This window comes from Notolepis coatsorum (assembly GCF_963971535.1).
Source record: "Notolepis coatsorum genome assembly, chromosome: 13".
Taxonomy (NCBI): Eukaryota; Metazoa; Chordata; class Actinopteri; order Aulopiformes; family Paralepididae; genus Notolepis; species Notolepis coatsorum.
In genome coordinates, this window is record NC_140177.1 from 109,454,594 (window position 1) to 109,481,594 (window position 27,001).

Genomic DNA, 27,001 nt, shown 5'->3' on the forward strand with positions numbered 1-27,001 from the left:
TATTTTACGGGGACATTTATTTGAGTGGCACATGGATCACTTGGAATGCCAAATATTGTGCACAGGTGGTTGAAGCGTTCATATGTGAACCCAGTACTGTATGCTAACATTTGGCGGATGTCACTGTTTGAGAAGTTCCGGTGTGAGAGTTCCTTTTCTAAGTCTGCCATTGTCTGCTTTCAGCCTTTCTACCTCAGTTTCCTTTAAAGCCAGCATCTTTCAGGTTACCATTTTCTAATTCTAATTCCTTCTCTTTTTCTGTGGACTGCTCTTCTTCTGGTCCGCCTTCCAGTTGACCTTGTTCAGAAAGGAGGGGTGGCTCCACAGTCTCTGGAAAAGACACATATTTACATGTTAATGATAGCATTTTGATCCCATCTTTTCTTTTTTACAGCTTCCCCTATTAAACAAGGGAGCCCCTTCTGCTGAAGCGCCGCCTGTCAGTCAACCAGATAACTTCCCCAGCTTTCCTCTACCATCCCAACAGACAACTTTATGCACAGTCCTGGATGAAAATGGCACGCGTAGTTACAACAGAGTGGCCATTTCCCTACCCGAATCTATAGCCCTAGAATGTGACACCAGAGAACAAAACACAAACAACCTGTGGTTTACAGCACGATCTGATCGCTTAACATCAAGCACCTTTAAAAGAATCTGCTCCAGGAGAGCAGACTATGAAACACTTGCTGTAAGCCTCAAGTACAAAGGATCAGTACAAACCAAAGCCATGAAAAGGGGTACAGAACTAGAGCCCATAGCAGCAACACAATACACAAAGCTAACAGGAAACCAAGTGTATCCATGTGGTTTTGTTGTGAATCCGCAGGCACCACACTCGGTACATCACCTGACCGTAAGGTCTTAGAAATAGGAGAGTCCAAGCTATGGGCTTTTAGAAATTAAGTGTCCATCCAAGGAAAGCTTCACTGAGTGTGCTTACCTCTTAAAGCAGGCAGATGGCAGCTACAAGCTAAAAGAGTGTCACGATTATCACTACCAGATAACAGGGCAGCTCGGGCTCACTGGTATGTCATGGTGTGACTTCTATGTTCACTGTGCAGAAGACTACCACCTACAAAGAATATACTTTAATGTAGCAAAATGGGAGCAGATGAAGAGCAAGCTTGATGCTTTTTACTTTTATTTTTACAATCCAGCGTAAAATGTAAATGACACTATGTAATAATAACTAGGGATGTCCCGATCCGATCACGTGATCGGGGCCGATCACATGATTTTCAGAGGATCGGAATCGGGATTTATTTTAATTTTTTTAACTAGACTAGTTCATAGTCTAGAATTATTCTGCACTAAACCAATTTTATATTTTATTATTTATGACTGAATGTAACTGAACTTGTGAAGCTAGTCAAGCTACCTCTGTTACTGCACTACCTTTGTTATTGCACTATTCTGCACATCATTTGTTTTAGTTTCCATGGTTATTTTGTGGTGCACCACTGATGAGCTTTATTTTTATTTAGTTTAGAATTTTGATCCAATGCTGCAATAAGTGAAAAAAAGAAGCTATATATCCATGTTGGATATAATGGATAGTTGGATACTGTTAAATAATTAAAAAAAAAACCTTAAGGGTCAACTTGATTTTCTTTTCTTTTTTCTTAATGCATTGCCAAAAGATCGGATCGGGAAAAATCGGTATCGGCAGATACTCAAAATCACATGATCGGGAGCAAAACAATGCGATCGGGACATCCCTAGTAATAACCCATCATCTCTACACTCACTGCACACACATCCACATGTACACACTCACTTTAAACAAACACTCATGTTATCACTCACTCAACACTTTATATGTATCTATTATTAAAGAGATTTGCACTACATTCATACCTATTTGTACCTTATCATCAACATCGGTCTTCTTATTTAATTTTTTTTTAAACTTACATTTTTATTGAACACTCATAGACATACAACACAACATATACAATAACATCAATAACACAACAGTACAATGATGTAGGCCCCTTGAGCGCGGCTGCGCTCATCTTCCCAGACCCCCGCCAGAGGAACCTCCCACCCTCCCCCCCTAGAAACCGGGCTCCCCCGCATCCCAGGTCCGTCCCACGCGGGGTCCAGCACTCAGCGACACGGGCATCTTGAATCTGATTGGGCCCGACCCAGTAGAGGGGCGAGGGGCAATACTCCCCCCCACCGAGCCAAGCCCGCTACCTCCCATGCCACCAAGCCCCCCACCCCACGCACAACCAACCCACGGGATCCCACTCTTCCGGGTCAAACCGCCTAAACGCTGACCCCCACCCCCCTGAGTTGAGCCCATTGGCGCCCCCCATATCTTAGGCCGCTGCGCCCGTAGCCGGGCCCCCATCGACACGGGTCCCTTGAATCAATTGGGCCAGGCCCAGTAGAGGAAAGGATAGGGGACTCCCCCCCACCGAGCCAAGCCCGCTATTCCCCATGCCCCCGAGAGCCCCACCCCACGCCCATCGGCCCCCCAACACTCAGGGCCCCGCCGGGCAAAGTCCCGCCTCTCTGATCCCCCTGTGAGAGACCCCTCCCTCCTCCCCGAGAGATGGAACACCCCCATATCCTGGTCCACCATGCACAGAGCCGAGCCCCCAGAGCCCCCACCCACCCCCGCCCGACCGCCAGGCCCCTGGCCCACTAGAGCCCCAAGCCCAGGTCCGCAGAAGGTCTAAGCACCACGCCTCAATGGCCCCCCGACCCCCCGCGACGCCAAGCCCGGTGCCCCCCCGGTCCCGACACCTGACCGCCCAGGCACGATGGCCGAGGACCCCAGGAAACCCACTGTACCTCCCATGTCACCGACATCACCACACACAAATGAAACTAACAATACAATAAGCACACTCTTTCCCCGGTTGGCGGTTTGGAGGGGGATCAGCCCTCCTACTGGAGAAGCCCCCCCCCCCAGAGACTAAGATACCCCCCGCAGGAGGCTCTCCAAGCCTCTCTTCATGTCCAACATTTTGTATTTTTGTCCTTCATATTTGTCCATGTGCACATTTAAAACATATATACTTTACATAAATCGCTCCCAAGGTGCACGGGGGATCCATGTGTCTCCCCCTCTCCCCTGCTGGTAGGTGCAGAGTATTGGCTCTCCTGTTGAGAGGGCTCTGCCTAGTGGCGAGGGGTGCCTTATGTCTTGGCCCCCCTTCCTCTCACTATAATTGTCCAACATTCGTGTTGTTTATTGTGCTAGAACTCCTGGTCAAAGTTCTCTGTCTGCTTTTCCTCCTGTTCCGAGACCCCCGCCTTCCAGTCCTCCTGTGATTCGAGTCCCATGTTCCATTGACTCTCCTTCATCCCAGTCCAATGTGTGTAAACCTCTGTGTGATTATAGTTCTCCATTCTCTGTGTGTAGCATGTTTACTCCTCCAATTATTCTATGTGTTGTATATTTACCCTCCTAATTATTTCCATCTGCAGTGATTATAGTGCGCATTCGTGTATGTGTTCCATTGGGCATTATTGTCTATAGCTGGGGTGGTTAATCCGTTCTTTATGTACTCCTCTCGTTCGCCTCCCCGTGTCTCACCTCGTCTCTTCCTTCACGTCTCCTTATCATTTCCTTCACCTCAAATCTCAAAAAGTTAATAGTAACCGCTCTCGGGGGGCCTGCCAGCGGGCTGCTTCGGCGCAAGCGCCCCGTGGGCTCTCTGAATCTCCATCACCACATACAGGGCCATATACTCCCTTTCCACTCCGTCCTCCAATCTCCATAACCGGGTATTATTTCTCCGCGGTCTCCCTTCCATGTCCGACAGCTTTAACTTCATTTTTTCTTGTTGTAGAATTGCAATTGTCAGTACTTCGTGTATCTTCATTTCCCATTCCTCCGCCTCTGCCGTTCTCCCTTCCAACGTCGCCACGCTCTCACCCTGTTCCACCATCTTTTCATTGACCGCTTCGAATCCCGCATCCATTTCTCCCCCGATATCCTCCTGCTCCGTCTTCAATTCCTCCCCCAGCCTCCCGACATCGGTCCTTATCGTGTCCGTAATTGTCTGCATATCCGCCAATATTGCGTCCGTCATTGTTTTCATCATTGTTTTCATATATGCCAATATCTCGGCCTGCATGCAGACCGCCCATCCTGGCACTTCCCTGTCGAGCGCGGCCGGCCCACCTCCTCCTTCCACCTGGTCCCTCGCGACGGGGATTTTGTATCTTCAGATTCTCCCTTCTCAGAGATCCCTCATTTTCTCTCTTCTTCTCATTCCTTGTTTCCTCCTTGTTCCTCGATTGCATCTCTATTTTTTATTTCTTTTCGGGTCTTTATTCATCAGTTTTTTTACTTATTTGACCAGGAGCTCCAGCACACGCGTGCTACCCGTTTCCTCTCGTACCGGAAGTCCCGGTCTTCTTATTATTACCTGTTTTTTTGTGTATTTTATTATTAGTATTATTGCACACTCGATGCAGGCATTATGTTAATTGAGTCGTTTTCTCCCCACGTAGCTTTATGACACCTTTAATTTATTACTTGCTAAATTGCTGCTTAAGCAAACAGGGCATGAAAAGCACACACACACACTTCTCATTCACTCTGTATTGTATATATGTATATAACAACTTGAAACTTGAAAATCATTACTCACCATTGAAAATCACACAGAGTCTCTTCTGGGGTTTCCTCAATGGTGCTGGAGGTGGATGCCTCTTGCAACGTTTTCATGAGTCTGTACAACCATAATTTGTGTTATTTTGGGATAAAACAATACAATCACAAGAGGCATTAAATGTTGTAGTTTGTCTAAAGTTAACTACCGTTTCCTTGGTGACTTTCTGCATCCACCTTGTTGTTCCTTTGTGGGGGTCGGGGTGCCCACTTGTGCAACAGGATTAGGGAAGTCGGCAGTAGGCTTTCCATGCACAAAATGCTACAAAGATGACAGCAAAATATAAATGAATGATTGCCTGTTGGCTTTCTTGTTTGTACTTTGACCACAGGTAGACTAATAAAGGAGCTCAGCTGTTCAGACATTATTATGCATCAAGTGATATACATGGTCAAAACGACCTAGAAGCACACAGCTTACAGTTGTAGTCGTGTGACTTTAGCTAACGTTAGTACCCAAGTTAGCCAGGTGAACCCAAGGCCAACCTTACCTAGCTAACGTTAGTAGTACCCAAGTTAGCCAGGTGAACCCAAGGCCAACCTTACCTAGCTAACGTTAGTAGTACCCAAGTTAGCCAGGTGAACCCAAGGCCAACCTTACCTAGCTAACGTTACTTAGCTAGTAGCTATTTACCATTTAGTAGCTCTCCTCATTGTGGATACTAGTAGTATATAGTATATATATAGTATACTAATAGTAATTTCTTTTTCCAATTTGTGAATGTAATCTTTGCTAGCTAGCTACGTTAGCACGTATTTACCTTGGAACAAACGTATTTGTGTTTGTTGATATTCGCCATATTCAGCTGGGCATGGGGTCTGCCGCATTTCTTTATCCACTGTCGGCATCTTTCCTCTCGGGTTTTCGGTTTAGGAAACGGGTAAAATATCACCCCCCCCCCCCTAAGCTTATGGGATATCTGCTGTCGGATTTGCAGAGACCATAAGCACAACGCTTCACCATTTTTGCAATGAACTTGAACGCTGCACGCATGAACACAAAGAAAAAACGCGTCGGACATCCACAGGGAGCCGCGCACGTGATCGAATATGATTGGACAACAGGCATTAGGGGCGTGGCTTTGCGAAAGGTCAATTGTATAAAAGACATTACACCAAGCGCAGTCGTGCGTTATGAGAATTAGAGCATGTCTAGGGGGGTCTGCACGTGATGTAATGCTTAAATAAAACATGATCTACATTTAGACTTTTTTCACACTCTGACGTATAAAATGAGATATGGAGTTGGATTTTGCTCGTGTTGTAATCTGGATTTAGGAACTATGAAATAACTTTTGCATCGGTACAATCCACTGGCTTGGTAAATGCCGGTAAATTGTAAACACTGTTGGCATCTAGCAAAAATTAAGATTAGCCAGTGTTACTATGCAACAAGGGAAACAACTGGTCATTTCCACATTTCAACAAGCCAAACAACTGGGACAATCTGGTTGCACAGTGAAATTATTGTAGTTAAAAGAACACGCAAACATTTGGGGAAATTTGCTTACCGTCTTCTCCAGAGAGAGACAAGAAGATAGATACCAGTTTCCTCTCTGTGTGTTCAGTAGAAAGCTATCTGGCTGCATGTTAGCCTAGCTTAGCACAATGAATGGAAGCAGACAAAGGCTAACCGGCAGTGTCCGCTTCCATTCATTGTGCTAAGCTAGGCTAACGTGCAGCCAGATAGCATTCTACTGAACGCACAGAGAGGAAACTGGTATCTATCTTCTTGTCTCTCTCTGGAGAAGAAGGTAAGCTAATTTCCCCAAATGTTGGCGTGTTCCTTTAATCTTGAGAGATGCTGCCTGAGGGATGGTGCCGGTCTGAGCTCTATAGACGGTTTCACCTGGACGACAGAAACAACAGACCCGAGTTCACTTCCTCTCGCAGTGGTTGCCAATAGCAACGGCTGAAAGGAAATAAACACAGGTCCAAGCTGTTCCCCTAGCAACGCAATTCCACTGACAGTCTATAGCCGTGTCAGACTAGATCTAGCTGGTGGGATCTAGCATGTAGTCAATAGCCAGGTTCTGACTAGCACTTCAGTAGTGTACACCTCACTCCCTCTATACCCAATATTATTGGATGCGCCAGCAGCTCTTCTCACTACTCATGCTGAGTACTAAACCGATCCATTTCTCTCCATTTGAAAGAATCAAACGCCCTTCTATGCGTGAAAAAGGCAGGCAATCAAGTGTCTTAGCTTTGATTTCGGACATGTTCGACATGCCTCTTGGTATCAGATTACAGTATTGATGAAACTCTGACTCTGGCAGCAGGCAGACACACCGCTGTATGAATGTATTGTTGGATTAATGAACAGTGTCTGACCCTCCTCAGCTCTCCTCCTCTGGCTGCTGAAGCGTTGCTGCTGTTCCCGGTGTTCCACCTGCCTCCGGACGTCCCGGCTCTCCTCTCCGTCCCGGGGAGCCTCGCCGTAGCTGGCCCTGGACTCGCAGTCTGGTGGAAACACACAACCACACACCTTAGTCGCACGTTCACTGCTACTCAGGACTAATTAAAGGATCATTCCAGTTATTTTCAACCAATGCCCCAACTTTCTATTAGGGATATGAACAAGTCTTTTGTTAGTCGACGTGTTGGAGGCATTTAGGTCGCTTTCACACAGGGGCTGTTTGGTCCGGACTATCGGACCAGAATTCGATAGTCCGGTTTTCCGGGTTTGTGTGAATGCGCGTCGAACTCGGTCCGCGGACCAAACACACAAACTCTGGTCCGCCCAAAAACATAGGTCTCGGTTCGCTTCATCGGACCAAACGCGGACCAAATATAGGAAGTGCTTATTATCATTACCACTGCGCGCGGCATTCACTGCAAAACAAGCACACTGCATCTATCTATCTATCTATCTATCTATCTAACTGTGCATCTTGGGTAGAAGGAAGAAAAAACGCGGCTTATTATTATTATTATTACCGAGGCGCGCGGCATTCACTGCAAAACAAGCACACTGTACACATATAGGCAGAAGACCAAATAAAACAGCTACTTGTGGGCACTCATAAAAACAATGTGGTGTACAAGTTGTTTAGCGAGAGGATGGTAATGGGCTTCAATAGAACAATGGATCAATGCCATGTCAAAATAAAAAACTCCACCTCCGCTGATCTGGAGGGCTCGCAGTCCACACACACACACGCGCGCGCGCGCACACACACACACACACTGGCTCGCAGCCACACACATTTCCACTCTCTATTGTCCAATAGACGAGCGACATTTTCGACCGCGTGACATTGTTCAGAAAGTTTTGGTGCGCCTGACAAATTGCTGTGTGAATGCAGATGAACCAAATGATGAATGCAACAATGTTGCAACTTCACCACCAGAACCGCACCGAGTCCACCAAAACTATATGTGAAAGCACCCTTACTGTCATGTGTTTTTTTTCTTTTTATTATTCTTGACTTAAAAAAAAAAAACGCACTATATGTTATATGGCTTAATTCACCACAAATTGTATCTTAATGTAATTATTTTCCCAGATAGGCCTATTTATTTCCCCATATCAGATATGATTTGATGTTTCCACACTACATCACTGTCAGTCCAACAGAGCGTGTCTGCTCTGTTCTTTCAGCACCACATTGCGCGGAGATGGATGCTCCCTCTCTGTTGAGTTCTGTATAACGGTATGCGGCTACATCGACTCGTTGTGTCTGACTTGTCTAGTACGTCTGTTTTTTTTTTTTCATTTTCAATGAGGAGTATCTGGTTGTTGGACAGGGTTAATGGTGTTTGTCTCCGCTAGATTTGTGTCCATTTTGATGGACAGAAAAGTTTGGAGAGGGATACATTACCATCCGCAAAGCTATTGTTTCTGCAAAGGCACGACTGCTTTAATTGACAGATAGACGATGCATACCGTTCAAGGAGGCAGTTTAGACGGACACTGGTTATCGTTAGTGCAATGATAATGTACAAGGTAGGTACAGGCTTTTCCATTCCTTATTATAGGGGAGCACCTAGCGGTAACAAGCAGCCTCCAGTAACCCAGATCCATTGTGCTCCCCTGGTTACAATTTTATCCAACAGGGCAACCACACAACAAAAAGAATGTTCAGTATATGTAAAGTCAACTCTTGCTTTCCACTCCAAAGGACATAAGGAAACAACTCCAAGTTCCAACTCCAAGTCAATTTTTATTTTCAACAGTTTCAGTTGCAGTTGATTCTTGACTGGTTGGTTCTTCATATAGGTTGAAAACCTTCGAAAACAAAGAAAAAGGTTTTAACAATGCAATAAACATAAACAATAAACAACAATAACCATCTTTTCAAACCAATAAGTTATTTTTAAACATGGTTGATTTTAAACATTAAATATATATTTTAAATAATCAAACGTCTTTTAACGATAGTGTTTACACAATGAATGCCAAAATGTAAAGTATTAAATTACCTTATAAAGTCGACATTTTAACAATTATTAAAGTCATTTTCAATTAATCATTTCTGAATTGTAACCTTTAATAAATGATTCAAGTTAGTAAACATTTGATTCAAGTCAAGTAAACATTTGGTATTTTAAATTGAATAAGTGAAGAAATATAGCTAAACTTTAAGCTTGTAGATCAGCTCTGATTGAACAAAGCATTTTAAACCTTTAAACATGAGTTGTCGACCTTTTTAGTAGTCTTTCAAATTCTTAAATCATTTTAACATTTCTAACTTGGTCTTAATTTGTAAAGAGATACTTTTAAACATAAATGAAAACCAACTCTCAAGCAAGTGAATGTGTAGACTGAAACAGTTGGAGCTACTAAACACACAATTGAATTAGCCTGATTTTAACCACATTTAAGCAGAAGTATAAATAAACAGTAGAATAAGTAGAACATAACAGACCATTGGCGTCTTTGGGGGTAGAGCTCCTTGGGTCGACCTTCAGCTTGCTTTGTTTGTTTGTTCTGTGAGTGTCTCCACCACCAGCCTTTAACAGCTGTTCAATCAGCCAACGGCAGCCATCTTGCAGCTGATGCACTCTGGGAGATGTAGTTGGTAGTTGTCTGAGGTGTCTTGACATGCTCCACTCATGAGTTTTAACTCAACACCTCCCACTTGAGCTCCTGGGTTCTTAACCACAGAGGTCACTCAAGTCCTTCACGCCTCTGTTGTTCTTCAGTAGGAAGTAGAATGACCAGCCGTCTGACATCTCGATGCAGAATTGTGGCCGGGATTTTGTTTTTTTCACTGTTTGATTTTGTGGGCTTTCCTTTGTCATTTGCTTTCGTGATGGGGACAGGATAGCTGGGAAAGGTCCTCACCAGCACATCTCTTACGATGCCTTTGTGGTCAGCGTTGACACCGACTACTCTAGCCAGCTTGTACTGTCCTCTCAGGGCATTTTGGTCAGCCAACCAGACCACATCTCCAACAGCAACATTTCGCTATTTGGTGTGCCATTTGTTCCTTATGAACAAATTAGGACCGGCCAATTGGCTCCATTTCTTCCAGAACTTGCTGACTTCTGCCTGAATATTCTGAAGTCTTTTGTATGGGTAGCCATCAAACTGAAAGTCTCCAGGGTCACCTTTAGGATGGGCACGTCCTAAAAGCAGAGAGTTTGGAGTGATGTACTCTATGCAGTCTTCCCTGCTTTGAGTTCTTGCATCGATGGGTCTCTCATTAGCAAGGTTGGCTGCCATGAAGAGAAACGTTTGGAATTCTCCCCATGTGAAAACACCTTCTCCACCAAGGTTGCTTAAGGCCCGCATCACTATTCTGACAGCTGCCTCTGCTGCACCGTTCCTGTGGGGAGAGTCTGCGGGGTGGATCTTCCACGACCATTCTGTGCCATGTTTGGCAGCTCTTCCTTCACGTTCAGGCCTGTTCAGTTGGTCAAGGAATTTGTAAAGCTTTTCCAGAGCAGGCTTGGCTCCCACAAAGTTAGAGCCAGGGTCTGACCAGAGTTTCCTGGAGTGTCCTCTCAGCGAAGTGAACCTTTGATAGGCGAGCAGGAATCCTTCGGATGACTGGTCACTCACCACTTCAGTGTGCATGGCTCGGGAAGCCATGCAGCAGAAGACGATTCCCCATACTTTGAGTCTGGTCCTCTTTTTGACCTCATCCTTCACTTCATAGGGGCCGAACAGGTTCATGGTGGTGAATTCAAAGGGTGCAGCTGGGCCTGTTCGCTCTGGAGGCAGGTCAGCCATGATTTGTTGACACTGTTTTACATTGTTCTTTCTGCAAACGACACAGCTGTCAACCACCCTCTTGGCAAGTCTCCGGCCTTTTATCACCCAAGCCTTTTTCCTCATGCGAAGAAGGGTTCCTGCTACTCCCTCATGGTTTGCTTTGTGGGATTCTTGTGCCAGCAATGTAGACACCCACGATTCAAAAGGTAAGACTGGCACTGCAGTCTTCACTTCGTTGAACATCTGGATTCTGCCTCCACAAAGTAGGAGTCCAGAGTTCACGTCTTTGTACACTGCCAATCTGCTTAGAGTCGTCTCTGGGAAGGCTATAGCTTCTTGAGCAGCGAGGAAAAGGTCTTCAGATGCGTTGTCAAGTTCTTTTACAGTCAACCCAGCTTGTTTGGGTGATGCCTCCCACTTTGACTGCCCTGGCACCTGGCACTTCCTCTCTAGCCACTGCTTGACAGCTCGATAGACCCAGGCGATGACTCTCACCAGTTTGGACAGGTTGATGAATCTTCTTATTTCCACAAGATCTTTGACCCAGCCAGTGGGCTTCCTTCTTAGAAGAGTTGGCATTTCCTTTTAACTTTCCTGTGTGGTCAGAGGGTCGTCTTCCTGCGGACTGATTTTAGCTTGAGCTTGTGTGATTGCAGCTGAAAATGCCTTCCTTTGGAGTGTGTTTACGCTCTCCCTGGCCTGGGCAGCTACCTCTCCAGCTGATTTAATGGGCCACTCCTCCACTGGCCACTTCAGGAAATCTGGTCCATTTTGCCAGGTGGAATCCTCTTTTAAATCTTCAGGAGTGCCTCCTCTTGTAATGATGTCAGCTATGTTCAGACCTCCACGGATCCACTGGTGCAGTCTTTTGGATTTCACCCACTCTGTTGGCAAAGAAGCTTTGGTACCCATAACTGTCTCTCTGGATTGCCCCAAGGACCGTCTGACTGTCCAGCAGATGGAACCATTTCTCGATCTTCATTCGAGCATGCTTTTCCACATATTTCCTGATTCTGGCTGCGAAGACTGCTCCACAGATCTCAGCTTTTACAGCTTCTCCCTTTTGATCCAGAGGTGTCAGTTTGGCTTTTGATTCCACGAACCGAACTTCAATGCCATGACATGTTTCCCACCTTAAGTACATCACAGCTCCAAAGGTTGTCTCACTTCCATCAGAGAATGTGATGCCCCAAGGGTTTCCTTTCCAGTGAGCTGGTGTGAGGCTTCTGTAGAATTTCACCTGACCAAGCTGTACATATTCTTCAAAAAGCTGTATGGCTTCTTCTCTGATGCTTTCCGAGAGTGGTTTGTCCCAGGTTTCTTGGGTCAGCTTGCCACCTCCTCCCTCTTGGAATGCCTTTCTGACAAGAATTGCTCCCTTCTGCTTGACCGGTGCTACTAGGCCAATTGGGTCGTACAGCCCGGCTACTTGGCTTAAAAGAGCCCTTCTAGTCAGTGGGTTTGGTGTTTCGGTTCTCACCTCTTCTTTGAGGAGATCTTTGCCAACTCTCATTTTCTTCTTTCTTTTGGAAAAGTTAACCGAGGTCAACATGTAGAGCTCATCTTCGTCCACTTGGTAGTCGATGCCTAGGGCTTTGTTGTCTTCTTCCCTCATTTGATTTGGGAGAATGAAGGTTTTCCCTTGTTCCTCTTTTAGGACTTCCTTCTCTGTTCCTTTCCTCCCACTTTGCCCTGACCGGACCCATGGTTTGAGGAAGAAGCCTCCAGCTCCCAAAATCTCTTCAACTTTTGCAGTGATTTTGTCGAGTTGATCCAGGTTATTGTGGGAGGTCAAGAGGTCGTCCACATAACTGTCCTCTTCAATGACTCTGCGTTCATCTTCCAAGTGAACAAAGCTGGGCAGGCTCGCCGTTTCTCTCATAGCCAACTGAGCGATGCAACCAGCAGGTTTGTCCCCGATGTTGACTCTGGTGATTGCATATTCACTGATCTCCTCTTCTGGGCTGTCTCTCCAGAGGAATCTGTGTAGATGCATCTCACGCTGCTCCAGCCACACAGAGTTGTACATCTTCTTTATGTCTCCTAGAGCTGCATGCACACCTTCTCTGAACCGTAGCAGTACAGCTCTAATAGGGTTGAGTACATCTGGTCCCTTAAGAAGGATGTCATTCATGCTCACGCCTTTGTATTTCTGGCTGCTGTTCCAGACAATACGAACTGGTGTTGTCACTGAATGGGGGTTTGGCGCCACCAGGTGGCTCACATACCACACTGGTCCAGTCCACTTGTAAATGATGTCATCGGTGAGTTTTATGGCTGCTCCTCGTTCGACCATTTCCTGGATTTGGGTTGTGTATGCGACTTTCCAGTCTGGTTCTTTGCTCAGTTGTTTTTCCATCCTTAAGAAGCAGGCCTGGACTGCACTTTTGTTGTAGGGGAGAGAGACAGGATCTACGGTCCAAGGATATTTTGCATCCCAGTGTGGAGATGGGGTGTGAGCATCCTCCTCTTTGTAGGTGAGGCCTCCTTTAATGATTTCATACTCCCTCTCCTCTGCCAGGGTAATTTCTTTTCCTACTGGTGGACAGTTTCCACATCGACATCCTCCACATCTTGGTTCACATGCAGCTCCGATGCTGTCCCAGTGCCACCACTCAAGGAACTCACGGTTACTGGCAACTGTGAATGTCTCTTGATATTTGACTGCTGCTGTTCTCATGGAGCGAGCAAAGTGAGTTCTTGATTCATATGCTTCCACGTCCACCTCTTCATGCAGATCAGGATGTGCTCCGCCCACCGTCTTCCCCAGTGGACTCTCCCATAAGACGAGGTCTCCAACTACTTTTACTCTTTGGGGAGCGAGTCTTCCCTCTCGGTGGCTTATGAGTAGTTCAACCTCTTCTGGCCTTTCCAGCTCTTCAAGCTTGACCTCCGGGAAAAACCTTTGCAACCTCTCTGGTTGAATCACTTGATGGACCTTGGCGATTTCATCTAGGCCGTAGCAGACTAGTTCGTGGGCTCTTTCAGTGCCTGTAGGAGTCTTCACTCTAACTTTGAGGAGGTATCTCTGAGTGTCCACCTTCATGGCCATTCCTCCAACCCCATGCACAATCAATGTTATCTTCTCTCTTCTCAACCCAAGTCTTTCAGCAGCCTTATGGGTGATGTAGTTTGTATCTGACGCTAGGTCAATCAATGTCCCAATTTTCTGACCAGCGTTTGCAGTGACTTTCATCAGCATCATGATGACAGGAAGCTCGGCGAGACCATTTCTTCGCAGTAGTTCAGACTGGCCGGAGGTTTTGAGTGCCACTGTAGTTTTGTTAGTAAAAGCCCTTCTGCCTCGATCTGCCATTTCAGAGGAGAGTTCAGACAAGAACGACTCTTGTTCCTCTGTGAGTTTGCCTTTGTTGCCGTCTCTTCCACCTCTTCCTTCTTCCCATCGAGGCTTGAATTCTCCTTTTGGGCAGAGGATATAGTGGTGGTCTGCGGCATTTCCTCCCTTCTTACAGTCTGCATTTCTGCATAGGAATGTCTCTCTGCAGTATGCAGTTCCGTCATGGCATCAGAGACATTTCCTGCATGCTCCCAGCTTCTTCAAGGCAGCCGTCTTCTCCGAAAGCTTCAGTTAGGGCTGGGCGATATGGCCTAAATATGATATCCAGGGGAGGAAATTAGGCCACTTTACTCGCCAATTGCGAGTATTTTTTACGTTTGGCGAGTAATTCATGAAGAGCACTCGCCAGTCTGGCGAGTACTAGTAATTACAAAACAAAACAAAAAAATCATTCTGCAATCTGCTGATTCGCTCACTGACACAAACCGAACTCTGACTCCCCCCTTGATTCCTCCCATTTGCGCCACATAATAATCAGACCATAACCAATGAACATCATCGTTGTACAGATGCGCTCTAAGCTCCTCCAATGAACACTCGTTTTCTAGAAGATGACGCCCATCTAGGGGAAGTGGACATACCACTGCACGCAGACCTACTAACTCCTGCCACCGGCAGCCGGCTTGACAACGTAGACAAACTTACAAAAACACATGAGTGGATGAAAATAATTGCATGTAGAGTCGTCGCTTTCGGATATCGGTGCGGTCTGACATGGGGGCGAACAACAGCACGCGACGCGTCTCCTTCGAGTCGGATGAGAATGACAAGTCAACCAGCATTAGCCGGCTAGCTACCTAGCATGTAACAAGCTACCATAACGCGCATTCAACATAGTGGACGACTATACTGAGCGGCTTTGCTTAAATGCAGCCGAGTGACATTTTATTATTACCGGGTTTCCCAGCATATCACCACTCGCCCATATGCCCTTCACAACGGTGATGTTGTCATATTTGGCATTCAGAACACACCTGCTGAACCCCTAGCGTTGTCGATTCGGTTCCAATGTATTGTCATCTTACAGCACAAGTACAGTACAACCAGAATACATTTGGCATACAAACAGAGTGCAAATGTAACAAGTCAAGTTCAAGTTGTTTTATTTAGCTATTACATTACAGTGAAATGCTTGGTTCTTTCACTGCCCAACCCAGTATTGATTGATTGATTGAAAACTTTATTAACAGATTGCAGAATGGGTACAATACAGTACAGCTCAATACACACAATTGTTAAGGGGATGCAGACCAGAGAAGGACTTTAGTCTTGTTTACATCAGGGTCCCCCATTTCAGTCCTGTTTGCTTAATGCCTTGTCCACTTCCTCCACACTCCAATATGTTATGATGAATAAAAAATGGGGGACCCTGATGTAAACAAGACGAAAGTCTTTCTCTGGTCTGCATCCCCTTAACAATTGTATGTATTGAACTGTACTGTACCCATTCTGCAATCTGTTAATAAACTTTTCAATCAATCAATCCCTTCAACCCTGCTCCTGTCAAACCTGCTCTTTCCATTCCCTCCATCATGTCCCCCCTTTCTGATGAATATTTCCTGCACTTAAGAGTCAGACACACATTCCTAGTAGTTGAGCTGTGATGAATGAAAACTTTATTTAACAGATTGCAGAATGGGTACAGTACAGTACGGCTCAATACATGGAATTGTTAAGGGGATGCAGACCAGAGAAAGACTTTCGTCTTGTTTACATCAGGGTCCCCCATTTTCAATTAATTTTCAATTCATCATTCAGTATAACCTAGACCAGCCCAACCCAGCATCTTTCACTGCCCAGTTCAGCCCAACCCAGTCCAGAATAGTTCCCTCTTTCATGTTAATATGTGATTTAATGATGTAATATTTTGAAGAGTAGAGACAGTGTGATTAATTTACTATGATTGAAAATCAATTTAGACGAAGACGTACAAAGAAGTAATTATCACAATTAGCGATTTTTTTTGTCTGGTAAAAAATCTATTTGGCTGGTAAAAAAAATCAGATACCCGCCAGTTGGCTGGTAAGCCAAAAAGTTAGTTTCCTCCCCTGATGATATCACGATATTTTCTGACCTTTCGGCGATACACGATACACATCACGATGTTTTTCTTTTTTACCCCAAACAATTCATTATGAGGCTTACCAAGACAGTATTTGAGTTTGCAAGCTAACATTAAAGACAAAATAAAATACCCATGCATTTAGCATTTTTATATTATATATTAGATTTAGATTATTAGATTATATATTGCATATATTTAGCAATGAGATATTATATGATTTAGATATGAAATATGATGAATTGAAAATGGGTGACCCTGATGTAAACAAGACTAAAGTCTTTCTCTGGTCTGCATCCCCTTAACAATTGTATGTATTGAGCTGTACTGTACCCATTCTGCAATATGTTAATAAAGTTTTAAATCAATCAATCAATCAATAGCATTTTAGCATTTTTATGAAACTACTGTATATATGTATGTCTCTAAATGTTTTGATGAATTGAAAATGGAGGACCCTTATGTAAAAAAGCCGAAAGTCTTTTTCTGGTCTTCATCCTCCTGTACTGTATTGTACCCATTCTGCAACCCTTTAACAAAGTCTTCACTCATTCATTCTGACGGAAACATAATAATTTTGATTGACAGTCGAGTCTGCCAATTACGTCACAGCGCTTGCACCCGCCCTGCTGTTCTTAGCACCAATCGGCAAGCGATATTCGTTTTTGACTTCCTGAATGTCCTGTGTGCTGAACAACGTCAACAAAGCTACTAACGTTAGCTCCCCGCGGCTGTCGAGTAGGAGACCAGTGCTCCACAGGATGACTAAATGAGGCATAATGATTTTACTACAACGAATGTTATAATAAAAGCCTTTCCATACATCGGTCTGATTGAAAACTTTATTAACAGACCGCGGAATGGGCATATCTCAGCACGGGCTGAGATATGAACGAGTAACGTGTGGACAGATTGACGCGACACAATCCTCTTGGGCAAAACATCACGATATCCACGATACGTTGAAAAAGTGTATCGTTAATGAACTGTACCCGATATTTATATAATATCGTCATATCGCCCAGCCCTAGCTTCAGTCCCTTGAATTTCCGGCAAAAGAACAGTTTGTGGTTATGTCCACTGTCGCCACAGACAACACATACGTCAAGCTCTAGTCTCTTTGTGTTCTTTGTCGAGGCAAACTATCTTTCATTCTTTTTGTCCGGGCGATCTGGCTTGTCAGTCTTCTCCACAATTCTTAGTTGATCAAGCCTCTCCAGTAAGTCTTCCTGGTTCTTCAAATATTTCAAGAGCATGTCAAAATGGTTCTCTGCTGTGACATTGCTGCTGGGATCTACCATGAACATCAACCAGTCTCTCTTGATAAAGTCAGGTAACTTGCTTTCAATTGATTTGATCACAAGTGCGTTGTTTATGGCCCCAGAGTTGCCCAATTCAGTGCGATCTGACAGAGCCTTCTCCACAGTTTGTATAAGGTCGATGACCTTTCTTGGCTGGTTTCCTTTTACATATGGTATCCTGTCGAGCTCTTCAAGGATTTCCACAGTGATGCTTGATTTATTTCCATGCCTGTTCTCTAAGACTCTGAAAATGTCTCTGGCTGTAGTGTAGGTAGAAAGTCTGAGTTATTTGGAGATTTTCTCCTCCACGCTGTCCAAGAGCTGGATCTTTTTAACTTCAGGGGATCCGGATGGCTCTCCCTGCCTTTGCAGGCTTTCCCAATCTTTTCTCCATCTGTGATATTCTCTCTTATTTCCAGAGAAGGTAGGTAGGGTGGTTGGCTTTATCCTCACCAACGGTGTCGTCGGATGGTGTGGTGCAACTCCTGTGCCTTGCTCAGCATTCCTCAGGCTGCGTGCAGATGTAAACTGAGGTTTCCTCATCTTCAGCCTGAGAACGGTGTCTTCTAGCTTCTTGAGCCTCGCATTCAGTTCATCTCTGGATTCGTCAGGTATCAATTTCTCCCACGTGGACATTATAGAGATGGCCTTGTCTCCCATCTCGTCTGAGAGCGTTAGGTGCTGTTCATAGCACTCTAAGGATTCAGTCCTCACTGGCACAGTTCCTGCTGCTTCACTTACTTTCTCAGCTCCATCAATAGCTGTTTCCAGCTCATGTTTTCCATATTTGGACCACAGGATTAGCTGCACAATGTCTTTGATCTCTGCCATCTTTGTTTCGGCTTCTTTTGAAGTATGTTTGAGGTCGTCCTCTTGCTTCTCGTCAAGCCCTTTCTCTTCCCCCTCAGGTTCTACTTCATTTGCCTCAAGCACGGCTCTATAACAGAGTGAGAGTGTGCTGAACTCATCCATCAGCTCGGATTGCAGCATGGTGTCTGCTCCTCTGGCAATGTGGTTGGCTTGTTTGGTGAAGCGGCGTTTTGCTGTGGTCCTCTCCTTCTTTAGTTCTTTGACCTCCGCCATATCTTCCTCCATCTTTATCCTTCCGTGTCAGCAGTATTGGGTCGAAGCAGTTTTATCCTCGTCCTCCACTGCTAGCACTTGGTTTTCAACTGTAAAGTCAACTCTTGCTTTCCACTCCAAAGGACATAAGGAAACAACTCCAAGTTCCAACTCCAAGTCAATTTTTATTTTCAACTTTTCAACAGTTTCAGTTGCAGTTGATTCTTGACTGGTTGGTTCTTCATATAGGTTGAAAACCTTCGAAAACAAAGAAAAAGGTTTTAACAATGCAATAAACATAAACAATAAACAACAATAACCATCTTTTCAAACCAATACGTTCTTTTTAAACATGGTTGATTTTAAACATTAAATATATATTTTAAATAATCAAACGTCTTTTAACGATAGTGTTTACACAATGAATGCCAAAATGTAAAGTATTAAATTACCTTATAAAGTCGACATTTTAACAGTCTTAAATTAACTCATAAAGTCGACATTTTAACCCAATTATTAAAGTCATTTTCAATTAATCATTTCTGAATTGTAACCTTTAATAAATGATTCAAGTTAGTAAACATTTGATTCAAGTCAAGTAAACATTTGGTATTTTAAATTGAATAAGTGAAGAAATATAGCTAAACTTTAAGCTTGTAGATCAGCTCTGATTGAACAAGGCATTTTAAACCTTTGACCTTTTTAGTAGTCTTTCAAATTCTTAAATCATTTTAACATTTCTAACTTGGTCTTAATTTGTAAAGAGATACTTTTAAACATAAATGAAAACCAACTCTCAAGCAAGTGAATGTGTAGACTGAAACAGTTGGAGCTACTAAACACACAATTGAATTAGCCTGATTTTAACCACATTTAAGCAGAAGTATAAATAAACAGTAGAATAAGTAGAACATAACCGACCATTGGCGTCTTTGGGGGTAGAGCTCCTTGGGTCGACCTTCAGCTTGCTTTGTTTGTTTGTTCTGTGAGTGTCTCCACCACCAGCCTTTAACAGCTGTTCTATCAGCCAACGGCAGCCATCTTGCAGCTGATGCACTCTGGGAGATGTAGTTGGTAGTTGTCTGAGGTGTCTTGACATGCTCCACTCATGAGTTTTAACTCAACAGTATATTTGAGCTGTAAGGAGTTGTGTTATCATCTTACCAGTATATTTGAGCTGTAAGAAGTTGTGTTATCATCTTACCAGTATATTTGAGCTGTAAGGAGTTGTGTTATCATCTTACCAGTATATTTGAGCTGTAAGGAGTTGTGTTATCATCTTACCAGTATATTTGAGCTGTAAGGAGTCGTGGATGCGGAGGAGGTTGCTGGGCTGTGTGTTCCTGGACAGGGCCCTTCTGACTGGGGCCTGCAGACGCAGCCTGGCCATGTCAAACACATCCACCTGGGAGCGCTCCTGACGCCTGCACACAAACACACACAGCAACACATATTCAGGCTGACACAGCACTAACTTTGAACATGCACAACATAATAGAATAAAAAGCACAGCAAATTTATCCATCGATTATTGATAAATAATGTATTGCTTGTGTCATATTCCCCCAGAGCCTAAATAACATTTCAGACCGCCAAATCCATACAAAGACTAGGTGAACCCCATTTTCCGTAATATGTCCCCCTTTTTTTTTTTAATAGCGATCTGAATTCATATTTCATCAACCGAGTCTCCCGTTGGTACAGCAGACCCTCTAGGAGCTCAGATGGGAAAATACCGCCCCCTATCGTCTATCCCTGTGTAACTGCAGGCCATTCAATTATACTGCTGGATCCCTGTGGGGGGAGCCTACTGGCTCCATTGTGCTGGCAAGCCGTCTGATGATGAGGGAAGTGATCGCGAATATATATTTACAGCAGCCAATAATCAATCAATAAACACGATCGATATTTGGAATGGCGATCAGGAATTGGAATAATCTTTTTGGAGAACATCTGATCTAAGGTAAGGAGTCTATGTTACCAGTTTTAGGATAATCAGAGCTGTATTCACTGAGATATCAGCATGTGCCGTGTGTGATGTTGAGGAAATTAGAGAATAGATTTTTCAGCCCGCTTCTATAGCGTGCATAAGTACACATATACTATCGATAATCTAGCGTTTATTTGAAAACGATTCATAAATAGGCTGACAAATGACAACGTGTCTAGTGTATTCGAGAATATTCCAATAAATGCCGTTTATGGGGGAATCTTTATATTTTCCGGAAATTTACGAGAGAACGATAGCTTTTCGAAATGCTATAAAAAGGATATGAACCGATTAAAAAAACAATCCGTTTCGACAATGTTGACTGCAAACAAGTCATTGATAAGCGACGGGCAGATTAGACACATAGCCATAATTTAAAACATAGATTATGCGTTTTTAACGCTATCATTGAAGTGGATGCTGGCACTCAACAGGGTTTTCAATGTTAAATGGCCGGCACTGATCTAGTTAAAATCAAACATCCTACATACAGTAAAGATACACTGACCACCTCATCAACCCTCACCTGTCACTCAGCGGAGAATCTAGCTCCTCCCACTCTGACCGGAACAGCTGCTTCTGTTTGCTGCGTAGCTGGTGACGCAACGCTGAGAGCTCATTGAACACACTCCGCTGGTCTTCTACACACACACACACACACACACACCAAGGACCACATTGGAAATAAGCGTTTCCGTTTACCAAGTTTCCAGAAAAAGTTTCTTTTAATCAAGGGTTTTGATAAAAAAAAATATCCACATTGGGATATGCCTCCCAAAATCAGTTCATGAGAGTAATATAAAGTAGAAAAAGTGAATTTCCTACTAACTGCTGAAGTGTCTAGATGTGTGTCTGTGTTTTGTACCTGCAGCTCGGAGCTGGTTCTTGCGGGCAGGGACTGGGGGAGACTGCAGCCCTGACAGAGAGCGCTCCTACAAAATAAACAATAAAATGAACAGAGAGAATCAGTTAAGACAGAAAGTGTATTTCTGCTACATTATCTCTCCTAGACAACACAGCGCCAGTATCTGTATCTGTTCATAGCTAAAAATATCTGTATTTCTGTAAACCAGAAGTGGGTGTGGTCAGGTCTAGAAGTGGGTGTGGTCTGGTCCTGAAGCAGCTGAAAACAACCTAGAATGCCTGGTTTGGGCATTTTGTTATTGATAGTGACAGTGTTGTAGTCGAGTCACTAAATCTCGAGTCAGAGTCGAGTCTCGAGTCCCCAGTGCTCTAGTCCGAGTCCAAGTCATTAAGGTTAAGTGATCAATAATCAGACTCACAGACAGCAGGTCAGTGTGTGTGAGACTCAGACAGCAGGTCAGTGTGTGAGACTGAGACAGTAGGTCAGTGTGTGTGAGACTCAGACAGCAGGTCAGTGTGTGTGAGACTCAGACAGTAGGTCAGTGTGTGTGAGACTCAGACAGCAGGTCAGTGTGTGTGAGACTCAGACAGTAGGTCAGTGTGTGTGAGACTCAGACAGCAGGTCAGTGTGTGTGAGACTCAGACAGTAGGTCAGTGTGTGAGACTCAGACAGCAGGTCAGTGTGTGTGAGACTCAGAGAGCAGGTCAGTGTGTGTGAGACTCAGACAGTAGGTCAGTGTGTGTGAGACTCAGACAGCAGGTCAGTGTGTGTGAGACTCAGACAGTAGGTCAGTGTGTGTGAGACTCAGACAGTAGGTCAGTGTGTGTGAGACTCAGACAGCAGGTCAGTGTGTGTGAGACTCAGACAGCAGGTCAGTGTGTGTGAGACTCAGACAGCAGGTCAGTGTGTGTGAGACTCAGACAGCAGGTCAGTGTGTGTGAGACTCAGACAGCAGGTCAGTGTATGAGACTCAGACAGCAGGTCAGTGTGTGTGTGTGTGTGTGTGTGTGTGTGTGTGTGTGTGTGAGACTCAGACAGCAGGTCAGTGTGTGTGAGACTCAGACAGCAGGTCAGTGTGTGTGAGACTCAGACAGCAGGTCAGTGTGTGTGAGACTCAGACAGTAGGTCAGTGTGTGTGAGACTCAGAGAGCAGGTCAGTGTGTGAGACTCAGACAGTAGGTCAGTGTGTGAGAGACTCAGACAGCAGGTCAGTGTGTGAGACTCAGACAGCAGGTCAGTGTGTGTGAGACTCAGACAGTAGGTCAGTGTGTGTGAGACTCAGACAGCAGGTCAGTGTGTGTGAGACTCAGACAGTAGGTCAGTGTGTGTGAGACTCAGACAGCAGGTCAGTGTGTGTGAGACTCAGACAGCAGGTCAGTGTGTGTGAGACTCAGACAGCAGGTCAGTGTGTGTGAGACTCAGACAGCAGGTCAGTGTGTGTGAGACTCAGACAGCAGGTCAGTGTGTGTGAGACTCAGACAGCAGGTCAGTGTGTGTGAGACTCAGACAGTAGGTCAGTGTGTGTGAGACTCAGACAGCAGGTCAGTGTGTGAGAGACTCAGACAGCAGGTCAGTGTGTGAGACTCAGACAGCAGGTCAGTGTGTGAGAGACTCAGACAGCAGGTCAGTGTGTGAGAGACTCAGACAGCAGGTCAGTGTGTGAGACTCAGACAGCAGGTCAGTGTGTGAGACTCAGACAGCAGGTCAGTGTGTGTGACTCAGACAGCAGGTCAGTGTGTGTGTGTGTGTGTGTGTGTGTGTGTGTGTGTGTGTGTGTGTGTGTGTGTGTGTGTGTGTGTGTGTGTGTGTGTGTGTGTGAGACTCAGACAGCAGGTCAGTGTGTGTGAGACTCAGACAGCAGGTCAGTGTGTGTGTGTGTGTGTGTGTGTGTGTGTGTGTGTGTGTGTGTGTGTGTGTGTGTGTGTGTGTGTGAGACTCAGACAGCAGGTCAGTGTGTGAGACTCACAGACAGCGGGGCAGTGGAGCGTCGGCTGTCCACGATGGGGGGTGTCGGGGTGTAGTGGGGCGCGCCGTGTCTGCTCTGCAGGGCGGGGATGGGTGGAGAGGGCGCCCTGTGCACCTGGGGACACACAACAGTCTGCTGGGTGGCAGCATGCACATTGCACAGGGTTTAGGGATGGGCACTTAAAAAAGAAAATCACAGACTTGAGTAACTACATTCATTTTATGATTAAATAGAGTCCCTGAACGGAAACTAATCTCTTCTATGGATGCCCCAACACAGCGTCTAAAACAGTGGTCCCCAAACTACGGCCCGCCTCCACATTTGGCGCGGCCCCCTAGAGCCCCGGAGCTTTAAAAAATATATATATATATATTATTATTATTATTTTTAAGATGGCAGCATCCCCATTGCCTGTGCTGAATGTTTGTTAGTGTTTGATATTTTTTTCTTGGTTTTTAGTACTTTTATACATCCATGTTTAGTAAGTAGTAGTTTTCATTTGATCCTATAATCTTTTCATTCACCGATTTGTGGACTTTTTTTTTTGTGTGTGTTTTTTTTGTGAAAGGCGCCTTATAAATAAAATGCATTATTATTATTATCATCATCCAGGAGGGAAAAGACACGTTGGATAGTAGGGACTGCATCTCTGCCTGTCCTGGCCAGGAAACACTTTGCAACTGTGATCTCCTCTGGCAGTAGTTGGATATTGTGTGGCGAGGGGTTGCAGCAATTCCACTGAGAGAAACTGGTCTGAGGCTGGATAACATGCCTGTATGCCTCTCATAAATTGTTATCCAACTCATGAGAACCTGCTCTCAAGCTCTTGCAGCATTCTGTCGAGGACTGGATAGAACAGTCTCTGTCTCCGCTGATCTCCTGAGCGGAGGTCTGAGCTTGTGCCACAAATGACTCAACTACATACTCGTCCATCCTTTTCTGCTTCCTCCTTTGGCTGGTAGTATGTTCCTCAATCCAAAGGCCATTACATATGGCCTTTGTCCTGTCATACATGTCCACTGCCATCTCTGAGGTGCGATAACCTTTGAGTGTGTCCTGCACTGTGCTTTTAAATAGTACAGAGCTAGAGCTAGGTGGTCTGTAGGTACTGTATATTTATTTCATAAATATTGTTTTTTTTTTTTTTTATCCACTTTTTCTCCCATTTTTCTATATTTTTCTCCCATCCCAATTTCGTATCATCCAATTTCAACCCTCCCCTGTCACGAACGCTGTTTCTTGCCTCCCACAAGCCGGCTGCAATGTGGACTAAGTCATACATAGCACAAGTCCCCTCCGGTACTTGAGGTAACAGCAGTCGCATCTTTTCACCTGCGCAGCTCGATCTCTCAGTGTCGAGGAGTAACGCGTGGGAGGCTCACGCTGCCCCCGACACTTCCTGATTCTACTGCGCAGGCGCACCAACCGACTTGTAGGAGTCGCTTGTTCACAACGTTCGATCCCCACCCTTCAGTTTTCCCTCCCCGTAATACGGCCAATGTGTATTACTGCGGACGACCAGCCAAACTGAAAAACAATGTGGAGAGCTGGATTCGAACACGCGAATCCTAGCGTCTCCACACTGGTGGCGAGTGCCTTAGACCACTACACCACCTAGCCGCCCATTTCATAAATATTGTTATTATTTATTTCCTGACTTTTCTTTTCTGTGAAGATCCCGGAAAGGGTTATTAATATTTGGTTATGTGTGGCTTTCTGGAAAACAATAAATGTTTACGTTTAGGCACCCCTGCGATCGTCACACTTTTTCTGTTACAAACTGACCCCGGCCCCCACCAGAGAAGGGAAAAGTTATGTGGCCCTCACAGGAAAAGGTTTGGGGACCCCTGCTCTAAAACAATGTGTGGATATAAATACTGAATCAATAATAATAGTAATACATACTACATTAATACATTAGCTAATCATAAGCAGTAATTTAGTTATAATGATTCATCTGATTGTCACATTAGAAATAAAATAAAAAACAAGCTGATCTTACTGAATTATGAAGTCAGAGACGTTAAGAGAAATTAGAACCTTCAACCTATGTGAATGGGCTTCAACCTATCGGCCTCGGTTCAGTTGTCGTGTGGTACGTGAATGCCGCTGTCGGCTTGAACAAGGCCTGGAGATTCTGTTGGGAGGTGGTGAAATACAGCTATGTGTTGGACTACAGATAACCTTCGCTGCACACTGACCTGATTTCAGGACTGGCAACATCCAGTTCTTGTTAGTCATTTCTTGGGTCTGCACACCAGAGTTCTGTCTTAGTTCTGTCTCAGTGTTATGGCCACAGACCATCTTTGTGCAGACGTTCTACCATTTCATGCAACAGTATTGAATCTGTGAGCCGTTTTCCGAACAGCAATGACTCAGCTGCACTCTCATTCATGCTCATTCATTTATAAATTAAATGAACTTGACAGATATGTGCTGCCAATGACATCACACGGTGGAGAGCAGACCTAGTGAACTGTAGACACTATTACCAACTATTTCCAAGTATCGTAGCACAAACTCCAGGAAGGTTGAAGAAATAGTTGAGGAAATAGTGTCTGCAGTTAACATATGGTCCGTTCTCCTCAGAGTGACATCATCCAGTGGATGATGCAGCCAAGCTCTTTCTGTAAAGATGCCCTTAGTTCCTAGCCTAGTTTCAAAGGTGAGGACAGATGAAGGTGGGAAAACGTTAGTTAGATTTGGATCAATCAGCCAGTATCACCTCTCCATCGTTGTTGTTGTGTAGTTTCTCCGTTGTGTTTATTTCTCTCTGTCTTCTCATACTGGCTGTACAATCTTTGTCATTCCCCTTTAATGCAATCCGTAACCATAAGTATTCGACACTGGACAGCGTAGTACCTTTCTTGGAATCGTTGTTTATTACATAAACAAAAGCCTCAGATGTTACCCATTTCGTATTGTCCTTGAAAAGTATTTGATGGAACACTAAACTGTTAGATTTCTATCGTCTCTTCTGCTGTTTAGTCCAATGGTAGCTGAGGCCTTGTCGTTAGCCAAAACATTTCTCCCGTTAGCCGAAGCTAATGATGATGTGTCATCTCCCCTCCCCCACCGGCGAGAGTGAGGGAGGGATGAAAGTTCCTAGCCTAGTTTCAAAAGTGAGGACAAGTGAAGGTGGGGAAACGTTAGTTCCTAGCCTAGTTTCAAAAGTGAGGACAGGTGAAGGTGGGGAAACGTTAGTTCCTAGCCTAGTTTCAAAAGTGAGGACAGGTGAAGGTGGGGAAACGTTAGTTCCTAGCCTAGTTTCAAAAGTGAGGACAGGTGAAGGTGGGGTGAGCTGACCTCCAGGCGAGCCTGCCTCTCCTTCTCATACTGCCTCCGTAGCACCGCGTTCTCCTTCTCTTCCGCCTCCGTCTTCTTCCTCTCCACCTCCTGCTTTCGCTCCTCGACCAGCCGGATCATCTGCTCATTCTTGGCTTTTCGCTGGGAGGGCAGGAGGGACAGAAGCAACACTGAACAACTCACGACAAAGCAACAGGACTTGTTCCTACAGTATTAATAACTACTTAAAAATAATTGAATCAGGTAATAACTGGGGTTTTAGCACAAAGAGATGAATGATTCAAAACAGGTT

The 27,001-nt window shown here is 44.8% G+C and overlaps 1 protein-coding gene across 3 annotated transcripts in view; it reads right to left on the reverse strand.

Annotated features, from left to right (window-relative positions):
- Nucleotides 1–27,001, reverse strand: part of cspp1b (centrosome and spindle pole associated protein 1b) — a gene marked incomplete at both ends in the record, with an annotated part of 89,098 nt that overhangs the window by 27,940 nt on the left and 34,157 nt on the right. The window contains 8 exons of one of the 3 annotated variants that reach the window (XR_014620426.1): nt 4,627–4,697; nt 4,786–4,898; nt 6,971–7,099; nt 19,867–20,006; nt 21,099–21,213; nt 21,438–21,504; nt 23,404–23,535; nt 26,710–26,850. Coding sequence is in view for 2 of the 3 variants with exons in the window: in XM_084327538.1 (XP_084183664.1) it covers nt 6,971–7,099; nt 19,867–20,006; nt 21,099–21,213; nt 21,438–21,504; nt 23,404–23,535; nt 26,710–26,850 (724 nt within the window). Of the gene's footprint in view, nt 1–4,626; nt 4,698–4,785; nt 4,899–6,970; nt 7,100–19,866; nt 20,007–21,098; nt 21,214–21,437; nt 21,505–23,403; nt 23,536–26,709; nt 26,851–27,001 lie in introns of those variants that run through there. The other 2 variants (XM_084327539.1, XM_084327538.1) reach the window with 2 other exon arrangements.